This window comes from Choloepus didactylus (assembly GCF_015220235.1).
Source record: "Choloepus didactylus isolate mChoDid1 chromosome 23 unlocalized genomic scaffold, mChoDid1.pri SUPER_23_unloc1, whole genome shotgun sequence".
Classification (NCBI taxonomy): domain Eukaryota; kingdom Metazoa; phylum Chordata; class Mammalia; order Pilosa; family Megalonychidae; genus Choloepus; species Choloepus didactylus.
The window spans coordinates 2401642-2420086 of NW_023637590.1; the positions used below are offsets into that span (position 1 = coordinate 2401642).

The 18445-nt window shown below is 57.0% G+C and overlaps 1 protein-coding gene across 1 annotated transcript; it reads left to right on the plus strand.

Moving 5' to 3' along the window:
* The first annotated feature begins 6554 nt into the window (after window positions 1-6554).
* On the plus strand, window positions 6555-11499 carry LOC119524837 (RIMS-binding protein 3A-like). Its single transcript, XM_037823469.1, has one exon. It carries the CDS (start codon window positions 6555-6557, stop codon window positions 11388-11390), a length of 4836 nt encoding a protein of 1611 aa, XP_037679397.1. The 3' UTR covers window positions 11391-11499.
* Window positions 11500-18445: the final 6946 nt, after the last annotated feature.

The window sequence follows — 18445 nt, forward strand, 5'->3', positions numbered from 1 at the left end:
GCATCGCGGCGGCCCGGGCGGCTAAAGCCCCCGCACTTCCTGGAGCGGGGGAGGGGCGGGCGGGGAGAGGGGGCGCATGCGCACGGGCGGAAAGCGCCTACTGTGAGCCGGGCGCCCAGCTACGGGGGGCGGGGCAGGGAGAGGCCTTACTTTTTGGAGCGGGCAATCCGGTGGCAGTCACCAACAGCGCCTGGCACATAGTAGGTGCACAATAAATATCGGCTGCATAAAATAAACTAGGAAGCACAGCGAACGTGACATGAACGTGACGGTAGTAACTTTCCATTGGGAAGCCAGGAAAGCCTCATTGAGCAAATAATGCAAATAATAATAGCCAACACTGGGACTTAAAAAGTGCCAGGTCCGCCTAGTGCTTTAATTCTCTTTAATCGTTGCAACCACCTTATGGAAAGGTTACTGTTAACATCCCATGACACTGAAAACAGAAGCATAAGAACCAGTGATTTGCCCACAGTCACGTTGCTAACTAAGAGCGGATCTGGCTCCTGTTCCGGGCTGGGCTGCTAGCTCCAGAGCCCTTGATGGGAGAGACCTGAAGACTTGGAGGGAGAATTCTTCCAGCAGTGGGAACGAGGCCATCTGGGGTGACAGATAGAAATGGAGGGGGGGCAGAGTGGAGTAAGAAGGATTAGCGGGAGTGAGGCTGCAGAGGGGCTCAAGTGGAGGACTTGGTGGGAAGGGAGGGGTTCAGCTTGAATTCTAGATGCTATGAGAGGTGACCACATGGTCAGATGGATGATTTAAAGAGGCCACTCTGAATGCAGCATGGAAAATGGGGGTAGACAGGGAGATAAGGAGAGCGCAGTCCACTTACAAGCCCCTTGCGATAATCCACGCAAAGAGGTGATGGTAGTTTGGACCTCGGTGTGGTGGGGAAGGCAGAAAGAAGGGTGCAGGTTCAGAACACATGTAGTAGGGACTGAGTGGTAAGCGTCATGCCTTTTATCTATGCCCAGGACTGGCACCAAAGAGGTGCTCAATTAACATTTGGTTTATGGACCACAGACTCCTAGTGAGGGGTGATTGGAAGCCGGGCCTGGAGACTGACGCCATGGTCCTACTGTGTGCACAGGGCCTGGCACTTAGTGGGCCCCGGTCATATAAAGAATATGGTTTCCAAGCCAGTTGGGGAAGTACAACTTGAAGTGCTAAACTGGAAACAGAGGGTGGGACAGGGATCGGCCGAGTGCAGGAGAACAAGCCCCGGCTGCATCATCTTTCTTCATCTCCATTACCACCCTGCAAGATGGCTCCCACGCGTCCACTTTGTGGGTGGACAACTGAGGCTCTGAGCAGCAGGCGGGAGATATACCCATTCCCAGTGGAGGAGCTGCCCAATTGTCAAGGCCCCTTCCTTCTAGAACCATCACTGCTTGAGATTCTGGTTGACCAAGATGGCAGGCATAAGTGCTCCAAGGTTCAATTCCCATGCAGAATCTCCAAACAACTAGCAAAAACTGGCAGCACCATCTTCCTTGAGACTCCAGAAAACAATTAAAGGGTTGCAGTAATTGGGTGAGTGCTAAATCAAGAAAACGCAACTTTAAGAAATGGTGGGAGAACCTTATGACCCAGCAATTCTACTCCCAGGTATATCCCCGAAAGAATTGAAAGCAGGGATTCAAACAGGTATTTGCACAAGATTGTTCATACTAGCATTATTCACAATCGACAAAAGGTGGGAGCAACCCAAGTATGGATGAACAAAATATGGCGTATCTGTACACTGGAATATTAGCTGTAAAAAGAAGGTAAGTGCGGGTGCATGCTATAACGTGGATGAACGTTGAAGACATCACGTTGAGCTAAATAAGCCAGACACAACTTGACAAATATTGTATGATTCCACTTACATGAAATATTTAGAATAAGCAAATTCATCGAGACAGAAAGTAGAGTAGTGGTTATGACGGGTGGCGGGAGGGTGGTATGGGGAATTACTGCTAGATGAGGAAGAGTTTTGTTTTAGGATGATGAAATAATCTGGAAATAGTAATCAAAGTTATGCAGTATTGTCAATGAACTTACTGTCAAAGAACTGGCCTCTTAAAATGGTTAAAATGATTTTTTATGTCATGTATATTTTTATGTCAGCAGGGGGAGAGATTCTATAGGGAGTAGAAGGGGCATTTGAATTCCTGTAAACTGGGGAATTACTAAGGTCATGAACAAGCACAAGCCCAGGACAAGATGCAGGTTCAGAAAAGAGGACCCTGCACCTCTCATTCACCTTGGGCTGATCTGCTTGATAGGAGAGCTAAACTCTGAAGGAAAGCAGCGGCCAATGCGAAGCCAACTTGCAAAGATCATGAAAGTTGTTTTTTGCTTGGGTTTATTTGGTTTTGTTAGCTCCTGGCACACAAGGAAATCTCTGTCATATCACTAGCAGGATACAAATGTAAGAAACAGACAACTCAGGGACTAAATCCCAGAGTTAACACTTTAAAATATTAAAATGTACAGGGTGCAACAAAAGATGACAAGACAAACAAAAGAAACAGGAAATGATGGCCCATCCAAAGGAACAAGATAAAAATCCAGAAACCGTTAACGGAGAAGAACAGACATTGAACATACTGTAGAGAATTTTGAATGATCCTCTATATGTTCAAAGAGATAGAGGAAAACAGAGAAAGAACTAAAGGATATCAGGAAAACATGAATGAACAATGTGAGAATCTCAAGAAAGAGATAGAAATCTTAAGAAGGGACCAAACAGAACTACTGGAGTTGAAGATGACAATAACTTAAATGAAAAACTCCCTAGAGGGTTTCAACAGCAGATTGAAGCTGGCAGAAGAAAGAATCGGTGAACTTGAAGATGAGACAGTTTAAATGATTTGGGCTGGGGAGCAGAAAGAAAAAAAGAATTTGAAAAAGCATACAGAGCTCGAGGAACCTGTGGGAAACCATCGAATGTACCAATGAACACATTATGGGAGTCCCAGAAGAAGAAGAGAGAGAGAAAGGGGCAAAAGGAGTATTCAAAGAAATATTGGCTAAAAATTTCCCAAATTTAACAAAAGACACAAACATGCACATTCGAGAATCCCAACAAACCCCAAGCAGGATAAAACCTCATTGCTCCTTTTGGCAAACCTTGCTTCTGGTCCCACCAGCTGGCTTCTGCTCAGCCAGTCTCTATTCATTCGGACCCGGCCTTTCCTGGTCACCAGCTTGAGCCTCCCCGTCAGCATGGTACCTTCCTCTATGTCCTCCATCACTTCCTTCTGCTCCCACTTATGCTTCTCCTTCTCATCAGGACAGGGTCTGGGTGCTCACAGGCTCAGCCTCAGGCCAGGTTCAGAGAGGGAAGTACACCGCATCTAGAGGGGGTGCATGAGCAGGGGACACCAAAGAAAAGGGTAGAGGGTGGTGAGGGTCTGGGGAGTTGTGACTCCCGGATATTACTCCCAGGAATGAATCTGGACCCGGAATCGTGGGATTGAGAACACGTTAACCAAAAGGGGGATACGAAATGAAACAAAATAAAGTTTCAGTGGCTAAGAGATTTCAAATGGAGTTGAGAGGTCACTCTGGTGGACATTCTTAAGCACTATATAGATAACACCTCTTAGGTTTTAATGAATTGAAATAGCTAGAAGTAAATACCTGAAACTACCAAACTCCAACCCAGTAGTCTGGACTCCTGAAGAAGATTGTGTAACAATGCAGATTACAAGGGGTGACAGTGTGATTGTGAAAACCTTGTGGATCACACTCCCTTTCTCCAGTGTATGGATGGATGAGTAGAAAAATGGGGACAAAAACTGAATGAAAAATAGCGTGGGATGGGGGGATGATTTGGGTGTTCTTTTTTTTTTCTTTTTTATTCTTATTCTGATTCTTTCTGGTATAAGGAAAATGTTCAAAAATAGATTGTGGTGATGAATGCACAACTATATGATGATACTGTGAATAGTTGATTGTACACCATGGATGATTGTATGGTATGTGAATATATTTCAATGAAACTGAATTTAATTCAAAAAAATAGTTAAAATTTGTGGATTTGGGTATCTGGGGGGTGGGGTGGGGATATACTGGAATTCCCTGTATGGGGTTTGTTTTATTTGTGTAATGGTCCTGTAAGTTTGAATATATGTCCAAATAAAAAAAGCAAGGTGCATATTGCAGGATGTCACTAGAAACAGCAAATTCTCAGAGACAGAAGAGACTTCAGAGATTATCAGGGAACAGGGGAAGGCAGACCGGGGAGTTTTCAACTGGTGCATACAGAGAGTTTGTAAATAAGAATTAATGAATAAATTAAATCTGGAATTAAAAAGATGCCCCACCACCTTGGGGAATTACTGTGTAATACTGTCGTTCTGTTTGTCCTGCCCCGGGAGAAATCCAGGAAGGCCATTCGCAGAAGCGGGGCTGGGTGGGGCAGGGGAATTCATTTTGGGGGGTTGTGTGGGCGGCTTGGTGTTAGATGGCCATCCTCAGAGAAGCAGAGCCCGAGTTGCAAGAAGCCCTGTGGTGTTCACCATGGACTGAGATGCAAAGGGCTTTCTAATGTGACCCCAGGTTAACATCTGGAAGCAGAAGGTATGGACCCCCCATATCCACCACATCTCCTATGAGCCTCTCGGCAACTGTGCTGGTTTGTATGTATTATGTCCCCCGGAAAAAGCCATATTCTTTAATGCAGTCTTGTGGGGGTGGATGTATTACTGTTGATTAAGTTGGAACCTACTGATTCAGTGTTTCCATGGAGATGTGACTCAATCAACTATGGGTGAGAACTTTCATTGGATTATTTCTATGGAGGTGTTGCCCCACCCACTCAGGATGAGTCTTTATTGGATCACTGGAGTACTTTAAAACGAGCCACACAGGCCCAGACGCAGCTACAGCCAAGAGGGACACTTTGAAGATTGCACACTTGCTGAGAGTGACATTTTGAAGAGCAGCTGCAGCTAAGAGAGGATGAAACACCCCAAAAGCAATATTTTGGAGAATGCCATTTTGAAATGCCACCTGGGAGCAAGCAGATGCCAGCCACATGCCTTCCCAGCTAGTAGGTTTTCCAGACACCATTGGCCATCCTCCAGTGAAGGTACCCGATTGTTGATGCCTTACCTTAGACTTTATGGTCTTAAGACTGTAACTGTGTAACCAAATAAACCTCCTTTATAAAAGCCAATCCGTGTCTGGTGTTTTGCAAACTGGCAGCATTAGCAAGCCAGAACAGCAACCAGGGGCAAGAAGGGCCTGGAGGAGCCCCTGTTTAATTAGGGCTCCTGATCTCCCCAAGCCACGTAGGTGGTCAGGCAGGGAGCCGAATTGTGGCACAGGCTGGAAGGAAACCCATGTTCTCTGAGCTTTCCCATCTCGCAGAGCTCAGCTTCCCTAGCAGTGAGTGAGGGCGGTGGGGCTAAACAGAGGGCACTACGGACCAGGGAGCATCCCCCCATTTGGGGTGCCGTGGTCTCTCACCTCATCAAAGCTACACGCACAGAGGAAACAGACGTGGGGCCCCCAGCCCAGAAGTGGGCTGCAGTGTTAGCCCATTTTACAGACGAGGGTGTGGAGGGAGGCAGGGCAGGAGGCCAAAGGATTGTTTGACTTCAAGGACCTCCACCCCTTAGCCACTTGACCACAGTGCCCTATGGAAGCTTCTCTGGCTCCTGCGGTATCCAGGAAGCAGTGTGGGGTGGGGTGGACTGGGCAGGGCCCATGGGTTGCATTTTCTCGCTTCTCTGGGTGCTTTTCCGATCTGTTGTCTCCAGCACCTGCTGTTCTTTGACCCGCTCTCCTGCAGCTCCTTAGGGAGTAAGGTTGCAAAGAGTCCCCCCAGCTGTGACCTCAGACCCCGGAGGCAGAATTTTACAGCTTTGAATCCCCTACTCAGCCACTTCTGGGCGGTGAGACTCTGGAACGTTCTGTTAGCTCTCTGAGCTTCCTTGCAGGATGATGTAAAGATGAACCAAGAAAAACACAGCTCGGGACTTGGGCTCTCTGTAGAAGTCTTTCCTTTCCCCAGGAACCGGGGAAGGCAGGTATCCTTGGAAGGGCACACCCAGCGAGCATGCAACCCACGACCAGATGCACGCTGCCCTAGGGAGGGGCCCGGGGCTCACCCCCAGGTGAGGCCATACCCTGCCGCAGTTCCAGCCACACAGGCCAAACAGGCCTGCCAAACCCCAACAGTAGGGCCAGATCCCACCCCCTCGCACCCCAGCCACGATCTCGACCCACACCCCCTGCCCTTCCTCCAGGCTCGGTACGTAGCAAGCAGCCTGGGCTGTCCACGGGGCACCCTGGCCTGGCAGAAACTGCACAGTGCCCGGAAGGGTGCGCAGGGAGGGTCACAGGGTACATGGCGCCAGGGGCAGGGAAAGGGCCTGGAGGGGGCGGCCACGGCACCGGCGGGATGGGGGTGGGGGAAACACGGCTAGAGGCGGAAGGGGCGCGCGGAGACCCCAGGGCTCGCCGGGAGGGGCGCGCGGAGCGGTTGGCCGCGGCCCCGGTGGCAGCGGCAGCGGCCGTTGGCGAGCGGCGGCCTGGGCCAGGCCGCGGCCACCATGGCAAAGGACTCGCCCGGCCCGACGGCAGCGGCGCTGGAGGAGCAGAGGCGGGAGCTGGAGAAGCTGCGGGCGGAGCTGGAGGCGGAGCGGGCGCGCGGGCGGGCCGAGCGGCGGCGCTTCGCGGCCAAGACGCGCCAGCTGCGGGAGGAAGCCGAGCGGGAGCGCCAGCAGCTGGCGGACCAGCTGCGCTCCAAGTGGGAGGCGCAGCGCATCCGGGAGCTGCGGCAGCTGCAGGAGGCCATGCTGCGGGAGCGCGAGGCCGAGATCCGGCAGCTGCTGCGCTGGAAGGAGGCCGAGCTGCGGCAGCTGCAGCAGCTGCTGCACCGCGAGCGCGATGGCGTCGTGCGCCAGGCCCGGGAGCTGCAGCGCCGGCTGGCGGAGGAGCTGGTCAACCGCGGCTACTGCGGCCGCCCGGCGGCGCCCGACGGGGCGGCCGCGCGGTGCCGCTGTCGCCTGCAGGAGGTGCTGTCGCAGCTGCGCTGGGAGACCGACGGCGAGCAGGCCGCGCGCATCCGCCACCTGCAGGCGGCACTCGACGTGGAGCGCCAGCTCTTCCTCAAGTACATCCTGGAGCACTTCCACTGGTACCCCGCTTTGCCCGAGCCCCCCGACTCCCAGGCCGGGCGTTCCTCCAAGGAGCCGCGCCCCGAGACTTCCCGCGCCCCTCGCCGCCCCCCAGAGTCCACCTGTGGGCTTGGATCAGCCGAGAACTCGAGCACAGGCGCCCGCATCCGCTCCCGCTCCCTCGACCTGGTGCGGGAGGGTTGCCCCAAATTTCCCGACGGCCTCACCCCTACGCGTGCCAGTTCCCTCGACTCCCTGGCTCCAGCGCGTTCCCGCTCGCTCGACGCCACCCAGAGTCACCCTAAGGCCCCCGAACCAGAGAAGCGGGCCTCCTCGCCAGACGTTTCCACCCCGGGCTCCCCAAGCCCTCAGCCGCCAGCGACGGCGCCCAGGAAACCTAGCCAGCCGTGGGTAGGAGAAGGCGCGGAGAGCCAGCCCTGCCAGGCCCTGACCCCCTTGAACTCCGATCGGGACTACCACGAGCTGGTGAAGCAGAACTCGGAGCTGGCCGAGGCATTGCAGGTGCTGGCGCGGCGCTGCTCGGGCCTGCGCGAGGAGAACATCCAGCTGCGGCGCGCTGGCTTCCCCGACGAGGGGGACGAGAAGGTCAAGAGGCTCAAGGTGAAGAACGCCGAGCTGACCGGCCTGGCGCGGCGCCTGGAGGACCGGGCCCGCAAGCTGCAGGAAACCAACCTGCGGGCCCTGAGCGCGCCGGTGCCGGGCGAGAGCCGCGCCGGCCTGGAGCTGTGCCAGGCCCTCGCCCGCCAGCGCTCCCGGGTCCTGGCGGAGCACGCGAGCGAGCTGCTGGCCAAAGACAAGCAGATCGAAGAGCTGCGGCAGGAGTGCCACCTGCTGCGGGCGCGCGTCGCTCCGGGCCTCTGCAGCGCCCCGCTCCCTGGAGGGGGCGCCCCCGGCGCTCAGTGGCTCCGCGTGGGCGACTTGGACCGGCTGCTGCGCGAGTCCCAGCGGGAGGTGCTGCGCCTGCAGAAGCAGTTGACGCTGCAGCCGGGCCCGGGAGGCGGCCAGGGCGCACCCTGCGAGGAGGCGCGGCGCCAGGTGCAGGCGCTGGAGCACGAGCTGGGGGCGCGGCGGCGCGAGTGCCAGGAGCTGGGCGCGCAGGCGGCGGCGGCGCGGCGGCGCGGCGAGGAGGCCGAGACGCAGCTGCAGGCGGCGCTGCGCGAGGGGGCCTGGCTGGCCGAGGAGAACGCGCGGCTGCAGGCCCAGGCCGACTGGGTGCAGAAAGTGGCCGCCGAGAACAGCGACGTGCGCGGGCAGCTGGAGCGCGCGTGCCAGGAGCGCGACGCCGCCGGCCTGCTGGCGGAGCAGCTGCTGCAAGAGGCAGCGCGGGGACAGGACAGGCAGCAGCAGCTGCAGCGCGACCTGCAGAAGGCCCTGCTTGATCTCCAGACTGCCCGGGAGGAGATGCGGGCACTGCAGTGCCAGACTGGCCGCCCACCCGAGGAGCCCCCAGAGGCCACCCAGGGTCCCCAGTCCCGAGCCAGGGGCAGCAGAAGGCCGGAGCCCCAGCCGGGGCCTGAAGACCAAACACTCTCCCAGCAAGAGAAGAAGGAAGCCTCCCTATCTAAAAATCCGGTTGCCCTCGGGGAGCCAGACAGTGCCCCCCAAGTGCCAGCCGGGGTCCCTGACAGCCAGCCTCCAGATTCCGGGCCCCCGGCCAAGAAAATCAGCTCCCAGTCCACATCCTCTTCGGATAGGGAGTCTGCCTGGGCCACGGTGCCATCCTACTCTGCTCCGGACATGGACACGGCAAGCGAGATGGACGATTTGGAGCCTGACAGTGTGACCCCAGTCCCGGAAACAGGGGGTTCCGAGGCCCCCGCCGCCCCCAAGCTCAAGATCTTCCTGGCTCGGTATAGCTACAACCCGTTTGAAGGACCCAACGAGCAGCCAGAGCACGAACTGCCCCTCACAGTGGGGGACTACGTGTATGTCTTTGGGGACATGGACGAGGATGGCTTCTACCAGGGAGAGCTTGAGGATGGCCGGCGGGGGCTGGTGCCCTCCAACCTGGTGGAGCAGATTCCAGACAGCGACGTCCTGGGCTGCCTCGCGGCCAAATCCCCCGATCCCGGCCCCACTCTGCTCCCAGCCGGGCAGGGCCAAGCATCCAAGGAAGACACCCGTGCAAGCTTGTCACCCGGAGAAGCCCAGGACGCGGTGGACAGGGGAACAGGCCAGACTGCGAGGGCAGCCTCCGAGACCGAAGTGTCTCTGGAGATCTTGGATTCCAAGACGAACGGCTGCTGGCTGGGCTCGCTGCGGAGCGTGGGGGAGCCAGACTTCTCCAGCCCGTTTCTCGGGGCCAAGGGGCCCCTCTGCGTGGCCCACATGCAGCTCTGCCTGCAGAGCATTGCGGCGACATCGGCTGAGATCTCCTGGGTCTTTGGCAGCAGCAGCCACCCCCACGTGGTGTACCTGGACGGCCGGGAGCATGGCCTGTCGCCGGCGGGTGCGAGCAGCTACACCTTCCACCACCTGCTTCCCGGCACCCGTTACCAAGCACGGGTGGAGACACGGCTGCCCTGGGACTCACGGCAGGTGCCCTGGGACCCCACATCCTCCACCCTCACCTTCGCCACGCCTTTGGCGGGGCCCCCCGACCCTCCGCTGGACGTGCTGGTGGAGCGCCACGCCTCCCCGGGCCACCTGGTGGTCAGCTGGCTCCCGGTGACCATCGACTCGGCCGGCTCCTCCAACGGAGTCCAGGTCACCGGCTACGCCGTGTACGCCGATGGGCTCAAGGTGGCCCAGGTGGCCGACGCCACCGCCGGGAGCCTCCTGTTGGAATTTTCCCAGCTGCGGGTGCCCCTGATGTGCCCGGAGGTCTCGGTGAGAACCATGTCGCTCTGCGGTGAGTCCCTGGATTCCGTGCCGGCCCAGATCCCCGAGGACTGCTTCACCTGTCAGCAACGGCCCGGGACGGCCCCCTCCGGCTACACCTGCGGCGACCCGTCCACCTGCGGAGTCACCTTCCCCGTCAGCCCCGAGAGGCTGGCGTTGGCTCCCCCGAGCGCCAAGGCCAGCTCCCATGCCCTGGAAAGCTGCAGGGAGCCCCGGACGGAGTTTCTAGAAGTGTTCCCTGCAGAAGTCCCAAGGGGGTGGCCCCCGGTGCGCAGCCTAAGTTCAGAAGGAGAGTGCTGGAGTTCGGGGCTCAGAGGCCCAGCCCAGGGGCCCGGAGAGGCCCAGAAGTTCTGCGGAAAGAACCTCCCGGGCCTCGGGCCATCTGTCCCCAGTGTCCAGGCTGAAGTGGAAGAAAACTGCACCGGGGATGCAGGCACCAGCCAAAGCCCCGCTCCGGGACTTGTCTGTCTGTGCCCCGCTTGCGAGCCTGGGAAGGAACCGTGTCGGGGAAAGGCATCTCTTAGGCACAAGCAAGATGCCCAAGTGTTTGACAATCCCCAGCTGCATGCCAGCCGGAGATACGCATCCGAGTGCTGGGACTTTTTGGAGGAGGAAGAGGAGGAGGAGGAAGAGGCAGCTGCAGGCTTTGGTCCATGGGGCAGAGAGAGGCCGGAGCAGAGGAAGGGACTCGGGACCCAGAGCAGGCGAGGCCAGGGCCTGGAGGGCAAGAGGGAGTGCCAGTGCCACCAGCCCTGCTCGCTGCCCTGTCCTGCTCCTTCCGGCAAAGTCACCGGCACGCCCTGGTGTGGCCCTGCGTGGCTGGAGAAGGGGGCAGGGGCTCCTGCGGCCAGGGTTTTTGTGGCTCTCTTCGATTACGATCCCCTGGCCATGTCTGCCAACCCCAAGGCTGCAGAGGAGGAGCTTGCCTTCCGGAAGGGGCAGCTGCTGAGAGTGTGGGGCTCCCAGGACCCCAGCGGCTGCTACCGCGGCGAGTGCCATGGCCGGGTGGGCAACATCCCTGGGCACCTGGTGGCCGAGGTGGAGACAGGCCCAGAACGGACCGACGGCAGGTGGCATTTGCCGGCTCCCGGCTGCCCACTGCCCTCGGAGGTCCACCCTGAGGACTTGATGGGGCTTGCCAGCCCCCAGGGCTCCTTTCCCAGGCCCCTGGAAAACCCCAGGAGACCCCCAGCAGCGTCCCCAAAGACCAGGGTGATGGCTCTGGACTACAACCCCAGAGACAGGCAAGCGGGGATCCAGGCAAAGGGCAGTTTGGTGCTAAGGGTGGGGAACATCACGGTCGACAGACTCAGGGATCAAGAGCGGTTCTATTGTGAGGAGTCGGGGGGCAGCCGGGGCCTGGTTCCGGTCCACCTGCTGGATCGCTTGCCCCCCCACGAAGAGTGAGCCCTGAGAGCAGCCTCTGACCAGCCCCTCGTCCCGTCCAGCCAGAGGGGAAAGCCAACCCTCCGTGAGTAGCATCTTCTCTACGCACCACCGTCTCAAAACCAACGGCAGGTCCCCAAGCGTCCCCCCCAACCCCAGCCCCCCAAGAGCAGCCAGGCTCCAGTCTGAGCTGAGTTGTATCCCAAAGGAAACCAAAACATGCAGCCCCCCACGAGCCCCACAGGCCGTCTCTGGAGTCGTCGGTATTTGGAGAAGTGCCTTTTTCCGTGGCCGACGTGTGTTTTCTTCCAGAGTTTCATGTTTTTCATCCTGTGCCTTGTATGAGAGTCCAAGAAAAAAAAAAAATCTACATCTTACAAAAAAAAAGAAAAAAAAAGAAGTGACCTGAATGTTATTATTCTACCTTATGTTCGGCCCCACTCATTAAAATCTTCCTAGAAAAAAATATTTTGGAAGTGAAAGCACAAGCAAGGGAAACACGAGCTCGCCTTGTCCTCCCCCGGCTTCTCCCCTCTGTCCAGTGGGTCCCCATTTCTGGGGTCACAGATATGCTTTTTTCCCTGGGGGAGGGGTAGGGGACCCCTTGCCCGGCCACGGGGGGTGCAGCCAAGAGCCAAGAGCTGGGGTTCAGCGTGGCCAGTCCGTCCCCGGGCTGAGGCCGTCCCTGACGAGATCTCTGTGCGGCGGGGGCCGGTGTCTCCAATGGGGTGTCCCTTTCCCTGTGGCTTTAATTGCTGCCCCCCCTTTGCCCAGGAGCTTCCTGAATGACCCCACACACACACAGTCGCCCCGGAAGGGCACGTCCTTATTTGTTCTATTTCACAGACGAGCAGCCGTCTGAGGTCACTCGGCTGGGGAGCCTCCCGTTCCCACGGTCTCCCCAGCCCCCCCCTTGGCAGGGGAGGAAAGAGGGGTGTCCCAGAGTGAACCCCTCACCTTTAACCTGCTTCTCTGTGATGCTCTTTGATTCCCCAAGTTCAGCCACGCTACGGGAGGATAGGCTTTTTCCAAGCAGCGTTGGTGCCTGTACCCGACCGCCGTAAAAGGGAAGGACGCTTGCTTCCAAGACGGGGACACTGGGAATGTGTCTGAGGGGACCCAGGTGGCTCCCAGCCCCATTGATCCAGAAGGTCGCCCGTGGCTCGCCTTGCACCGGACACCCGCAAGTCGCCATTCGGTCGGGCCTCAGACGCCTGCCCAGGCCTGCAGGGGTGGGGCTGACAACCCAGCGGTATTGGGGGGTGTGTGTGTTTAGGGAGCACCCCAGTAACCCACCTGCTGGGGGCGGAGCTCCTTCCCACCTGTGGAGCATACACCGGTTGATGAAGACAGCTCGGGAGCCACCGCCGGCTCTGCAGGAAGTGGGTGAGTTGGTTCCGGAGAGTTCCACCGGGCTCTGCCTTCTCCTCAAAGTGCCTATGAACTCATGGGGCCTCTGTGGGTGAGCATGTGCGCCCCACTTACGAGCACATACTGGGGTCACAATAGCGCAGCACATAGTAGGGCCTCAGCTGTGCAGCGCATAGTGGGGCTTCAACTGCAGGTTTCGTGGGCCAGGAGCTCAGTGCAGGTTGTCCCTTCTCCTGCTCACAGTGACCCATTTTTTTAAAATTTCATTTTGTTGAGATTGTTCATATACCATACAATTATCCAAAGATTCAAAGCGCACAATCAGTTGCCCCCGGTACCATCATACAGCTGTGCATCCATCACCACAATTATTTTTTTTTAATTTTTAGAACATTTTTATTACTCCAGAAAAGAAATAAAGACAAAAAAAGAAAACTCAAATCCTCCCATACCCCTAACCACCACCCCTCCATTATTGATTCACAGTTTTGGTATAGTACAATTTGTTACTGTTGACGAAAGAATGTTAAAAGACTACTAACTGTAGTACATAGTTTGCAATAGGTGTATTTTTTCCCTATATACCCCTCTATTATTAATTTCTAGTTATAGTGTCATACATTTGTTCTAGTTCAGAAGAGAGATTTCTAATATTTGTACAGTTAATCATGGACATTGCCCACCATAGGATTCAGTGTTATACATGCCCATCTTTTAACCTCCAACTTTCCTTCTGGTGACATATGTGACTCTGAGCTTCCCCTTTCCACCTCATTCACGCACCATTCAGCACTGTTAGTTATTCTCACAATAACATGCTACAGTGGCCCATTTTTGCAGGTGAGCAAGCCGTCTCGGGGGGATCTGCAGCTGGTCAGTGGGGGCCTGGGTGTGAGCGACAACAACTGGGGAGGGAACCCAGACCAACTCGTCCCACTGAACTTTGTCCCCACAGTGCCACCTCTAGCATGACTCACGGAGCAAATCCTCGAAGTGCAAAATTTCCCGAATTTCAAAGCACCAGATCCACAGCGAGCCCACAACCCAGAATGGAGCTAGAGGGTCACAAGCAGGAAGCAAACTCTTGCTTCTTCATGGGGGTCTCGCCGTGGCTCATGGGAGCTTGTGGGTTGAGGACGGGGAGGGTTTGGCAAGCCACTCACGGGCTGAAGGTGGGGGACAAGTAGGTTTCCCACACACCAGAAAAGCTATGATGGGTTAGCCGGGAGCTGAAACTTTAGTTCACACCCTTTCAAAACTAGGGTGCGAGGACTGCAATTCCACAAGAATTTTTACTCGATTCCATTATTTTTTACTTGGTTTTCCATCCCAGGCATCTTGCCCCGGCCCTCCTTCCCTGACTGGCCGCTTCTCCTTTTCCCCCGAGCTGCAGAATAGATCATGTTGTGGCTAAGGACTGGCACACACACCCCCCAGCCCTCAGTCCAGCCCCCCACCCTGCTTTGTTTTGTTCCACAGTCTGGTATGTTACAAATTTTTCTAATGTCCATGCCCCACTTCCCCACCAGAATGTAATGGCCATAAGGGACAGGACCCCTTCTGGCTTGTTTGTTGTCGCACATAGTAGGGCCTCAATTGCACCGCACAGAGTAGGGCAACTGTCATGCAGCACATAGTGGGGCTTCAATAGCAAAGCACATCGTGGGGCCTCCAATGTGCAACATGCAGCGGGACCTCAATTGTGTAGAACATAGTGGGGCCTCAATAGTGCAGCACATAGTAGGACCTCTGTTGTCCAGCACACAGTGGGGCCTCGATAGCAATGCACATAGTGGGGCCTCAATTTTGCAGGAGGCCTCGATAGCACAGCACATACCGAGGTCTCAATAATGCAGCACATAGTAGGGCCTCAGCTGTGCAGCACACAGTGGGACCTCAATACATGTGCAATGGCTGAATGAACTCGCCTTTTTTGTTTGTTTTTGTTTTCACCCCTCTCTGTACATGGGCCCTGTGCTGGGCTCGGCCAGCAGCCCTGTGCCTGGGAGCTACCCCCACAAGCCAGGCTGTCCCGGGATAGGGCAGCAGGGGGAACGGTTTGTTCATTCTGACCCCAGGGCCTGGGGAAGGTGCACCCCTGAGGATGGGGTTCCCAAGTGGAACAGGGATCTGGATCCCTGGGCCAGGGAGAGGCAGGGCATCCTAGATGGTGGTGACAGCAGCAGCGAGGCCACTGGGCACAGGAGAACGACAATCAATTGCAGGTCTGGGGCAGCAAGGAGCAGCAGGGCAAGAAGGGGGAAAGAGACTGGGGATGGGTGCCGCCCACCTGGCGTCTGCCTGGCAAGGCAAGTCGAGGAGCTTCCTCACACCACCACCAGGGGACGGCCTGGGCGCACCCAAGGATCAGTCCCCCAGGGACTGTGCACCTGGCCACAGCTGCTTGCTCCAGCCCCGGGGCCCCAGTGTCAGAGTGAGCAGAATGCAATTTTCTTGCAGGGCTGAGGTCCCAGCCCCACTGGGCCCTGTTCTCTCCCCCTTCTTCCTTCCCAAAGCACCCCGGGGAGCTCCCCACATACCTACAGGGGCCCAGGGACTAGTGTCAGACCTGGCAAGCCCCCCCTCTTCACCTTTCCAGCAACCTGGCTCCCCCAATCTTAGCTTCCCTGGGAGCCATGGGGAATTTTAGCAAATGAATAAAGACACATAAGGCCTGGTGGGCCGTAGGGAGGCAGCCCACACGGTGATGGGGTGATGGATCGGTTGAGCTCAGGGACCCCTGACTTGCCCCCGAACAGCCAGGGGGGTGGCTTCGGCCAGCCCCTTTGGCTTTTAGTGCCTCGGTTTCCTCATCCGTGGTAGAAGCCGCGTTGCTCCGAGCAGACAATGTGTTCAGAACGGCGGGAAAGCCGATGTGGGCACGGGTGTGTACATGGAAGTGGGGGACAGGAAGAAGGTTCTGGGTCCAGCTTGGCTCTCCCTGAGCACCCGGAGAGCCTGAAGATTTGGGGCAAGTCTAGCGTGACGAGCAGGAGGTGAGTGCCAGAGCGCAGACGTGGCCCAGCTGGGACAATGCAATGGCCACTCCCGGGCTAACCTGACAGGGCAGCAGCCCCAAGCCTGTCCAGACTGGCTCAGACAGGGAAAAACAAGTGGGGGATGGACAGCCCGGGTAGGCCAGAGGGCAGAGGGGCCTCTCCAAAGGGCAGAGGGGCAGCGTCCCTCCAGCTCTGGTGCAAGGGTCACCGGGCCTGCTTCTGCTCTGGCCACATCTGCCCAGGGGCCTCCGTCCTGGGCAAGTTCCAGCACCTCCAGCTGGAAGAGGTTTTCGAGTCATATGTCCACAGGTTGCTCACTTCTTACTCCTGCTGACCGCGTGGTTGGCTTGGGTCACGGGAGCCAAAGGGCAGCTCCAGGACGTCCGAGCCATGCCCACACACCTTCCAGCCTTTTCCACGACCCCCCCTCCTTCCATGTGTACCCCATCCCTCCCAGCCCCCATGGGACCAGCCCATCCGTCACCCTCCCCGTTTCCTTAGGCCTTTCTCCTTTTTACCCCCTGCCACTGCGCACTTTTTAAAATTAAGGTTAACCGATCAATTCCAGAATCATCTCAGGGAATCTGGAAAAGGTCTCACAAGAGCACACAACAGGAGGGATGTGATAAAGGAGAGTCTGAGATAACTCCTTGGCCTGTTTGAAGCTCCTTCTACTTGGAGCACGCCCTCGCTGCTCAGCTCACCCCTTGCCGAGCTCAGATTTAGGGGCAAGTTAGGGGCATCTGGATGCCAGCCATTCCACCCGAGGTAGAACACGCGGGCCTGACTCCTGTCTTGCAAAACCGAGCACGTGGCCAGCTGGAGCCTGGGCACAGATGGTTCCCGGGCCCCTGGTGACACCAGCTGACAACCCAGCCGGTCCCACAGGTCCATCTAGCCCCTTCTAGGCCCCCCACCCCGTGTCCTTGTCCAGAGAACTCCTCGGGGCGATTCATTCCAGTCTCGGCTCTCTGGGTCTCTATTTCCTCTTCTCTCAAATTGACCTTCGGGGCTGTGCTTGCCCCACTGGGTCTCTCCCTCAAGGTGAGCTCCAAGGTGTCACCTTCAGAAGCTCCGACCACAGCCACCTCTTCCAGGCAGCCTTCCGGGTATCCCGCCCCTCCCTGACTGGATCAGGCTGCCTCCCCACCTTGCCTTGGATTTGCGCATTCATTCACTCCCCTGCCTCCCCCGTCAGGTTGGTCTTGCCCCACTTTGCACCCTCACCTCAGCACAGGCCCCCACCCCCACCCAGGCCAGGGTTTGCTCCTACCCCAGGAGAGGCTTGGCCTGGGGCTCTCAGTGACCACACTTCCCCTTATCAAGCCCTCACTTAGCCCAGGTACAGCTCCCGGCAGTTCTTTTCAGATGGTGTCATTATTTCCCCCACTTCACAGATGGGGAAACAGGCTTCCAGACCGCCAGGTCACTTTCCAAGGTTGTTTGGCGAGTTGGTGGCAGAGCCCCGGCCTGTCCCTTTTGTCCCAGGGCTTTATCTCAGGGCGGCCCCTCCCCAGCCCCCTGGGGGCAGAGCCTGGGTCTAGGGTGGTGACCAGAGGGAGGGAGAATCAGGAATTCAGATTGATAGGGCCAGTGGGGGGTGGGGAGGGCAGGAGGTGCTGGGAAAAGAGGGTGCTGGGCTACCCCGGGGTAGGGGGCAGCAGCTGAATCAGATATATCTCCAGGAGAGGGCCTGGGGTGGGGGTGGAGGGTGGGGGTGGTTGTCATATGGGGTGGGGGGTGCTGTGGCCAGGGCAGCGAAGGGACCCCAGAAAGATGGGCCCAGGGACGGAGGGAGGCCCAGGGGCCTTACCCTAACTAGGAACCTCGGGATTTAAGGAGAAAGAGGCCCCTAAGAGGGCAAGGGGCCGCCTTCTCCAAAAGAGGGAGTGGTCAGTTTCCAGAAGGCCTGGGTTAGATAAAGGGCCCTTGGGCCCAGCCTCCCCTGGGACTGTGACCAGTGGCAGCTGCTCCCCAGCCGAGGGCTTCCCGGCACCCTGGCCATAAGGGAGAGGCCCCTTCCCCCAAAGCCCCCCAGCCCCCCAGAGGACCCACTGGGCCCTGAGATGGAGGAGGGGTCCCACCGAAAGCTGCAATTTGGAAATCCTGCACCTTCCCCACCTCTGGCTGCCAGATGGAGCCGTGGCCTCTTCCTGGAGGTTCTCGGTGCCCCAGGACACTTCCCCCCAAGACTCCAGGGGTCTGCTCGCCTGTACCCCCAAGCTGCTGGAGACAGCTTCTCTAAGGAAAAGCAGCATTGTCTCACCCTGGGGTGCACTTGCTGTCCATTTCCTCCCCCACTCCTCCATCTATGACAGCCTTGCTGGGCCTTTAAAAAAACAATTATTGTGGTAATATATATATGCAACATAAATTTTCCCTATTTTAACCAATTTCAAGAAAAGAGTTCGGCGACATTAATTATAGTCAGGTTGTGCCCATGTTGTGCTCCCATCATCACCCTTCCGATCACCTCCAAAAGAAACTCTGCACCCGTTCAACAGAACTCCCCATTCCCCACCCCACTCCTGACCCTGATAACCTGTATTCTAATTTCTGACTCTATGAATTTGCATATTTGGATGATTTCATATCTGCGAGATCATACAGTATTTGTCCTTTCTGTGCCTGGTTCATTTCACTCAACGTGATGTCTTCATCTGTGTCATGGAATGTAGCAGGACGATCAGAACTTCGTTCTTTTTT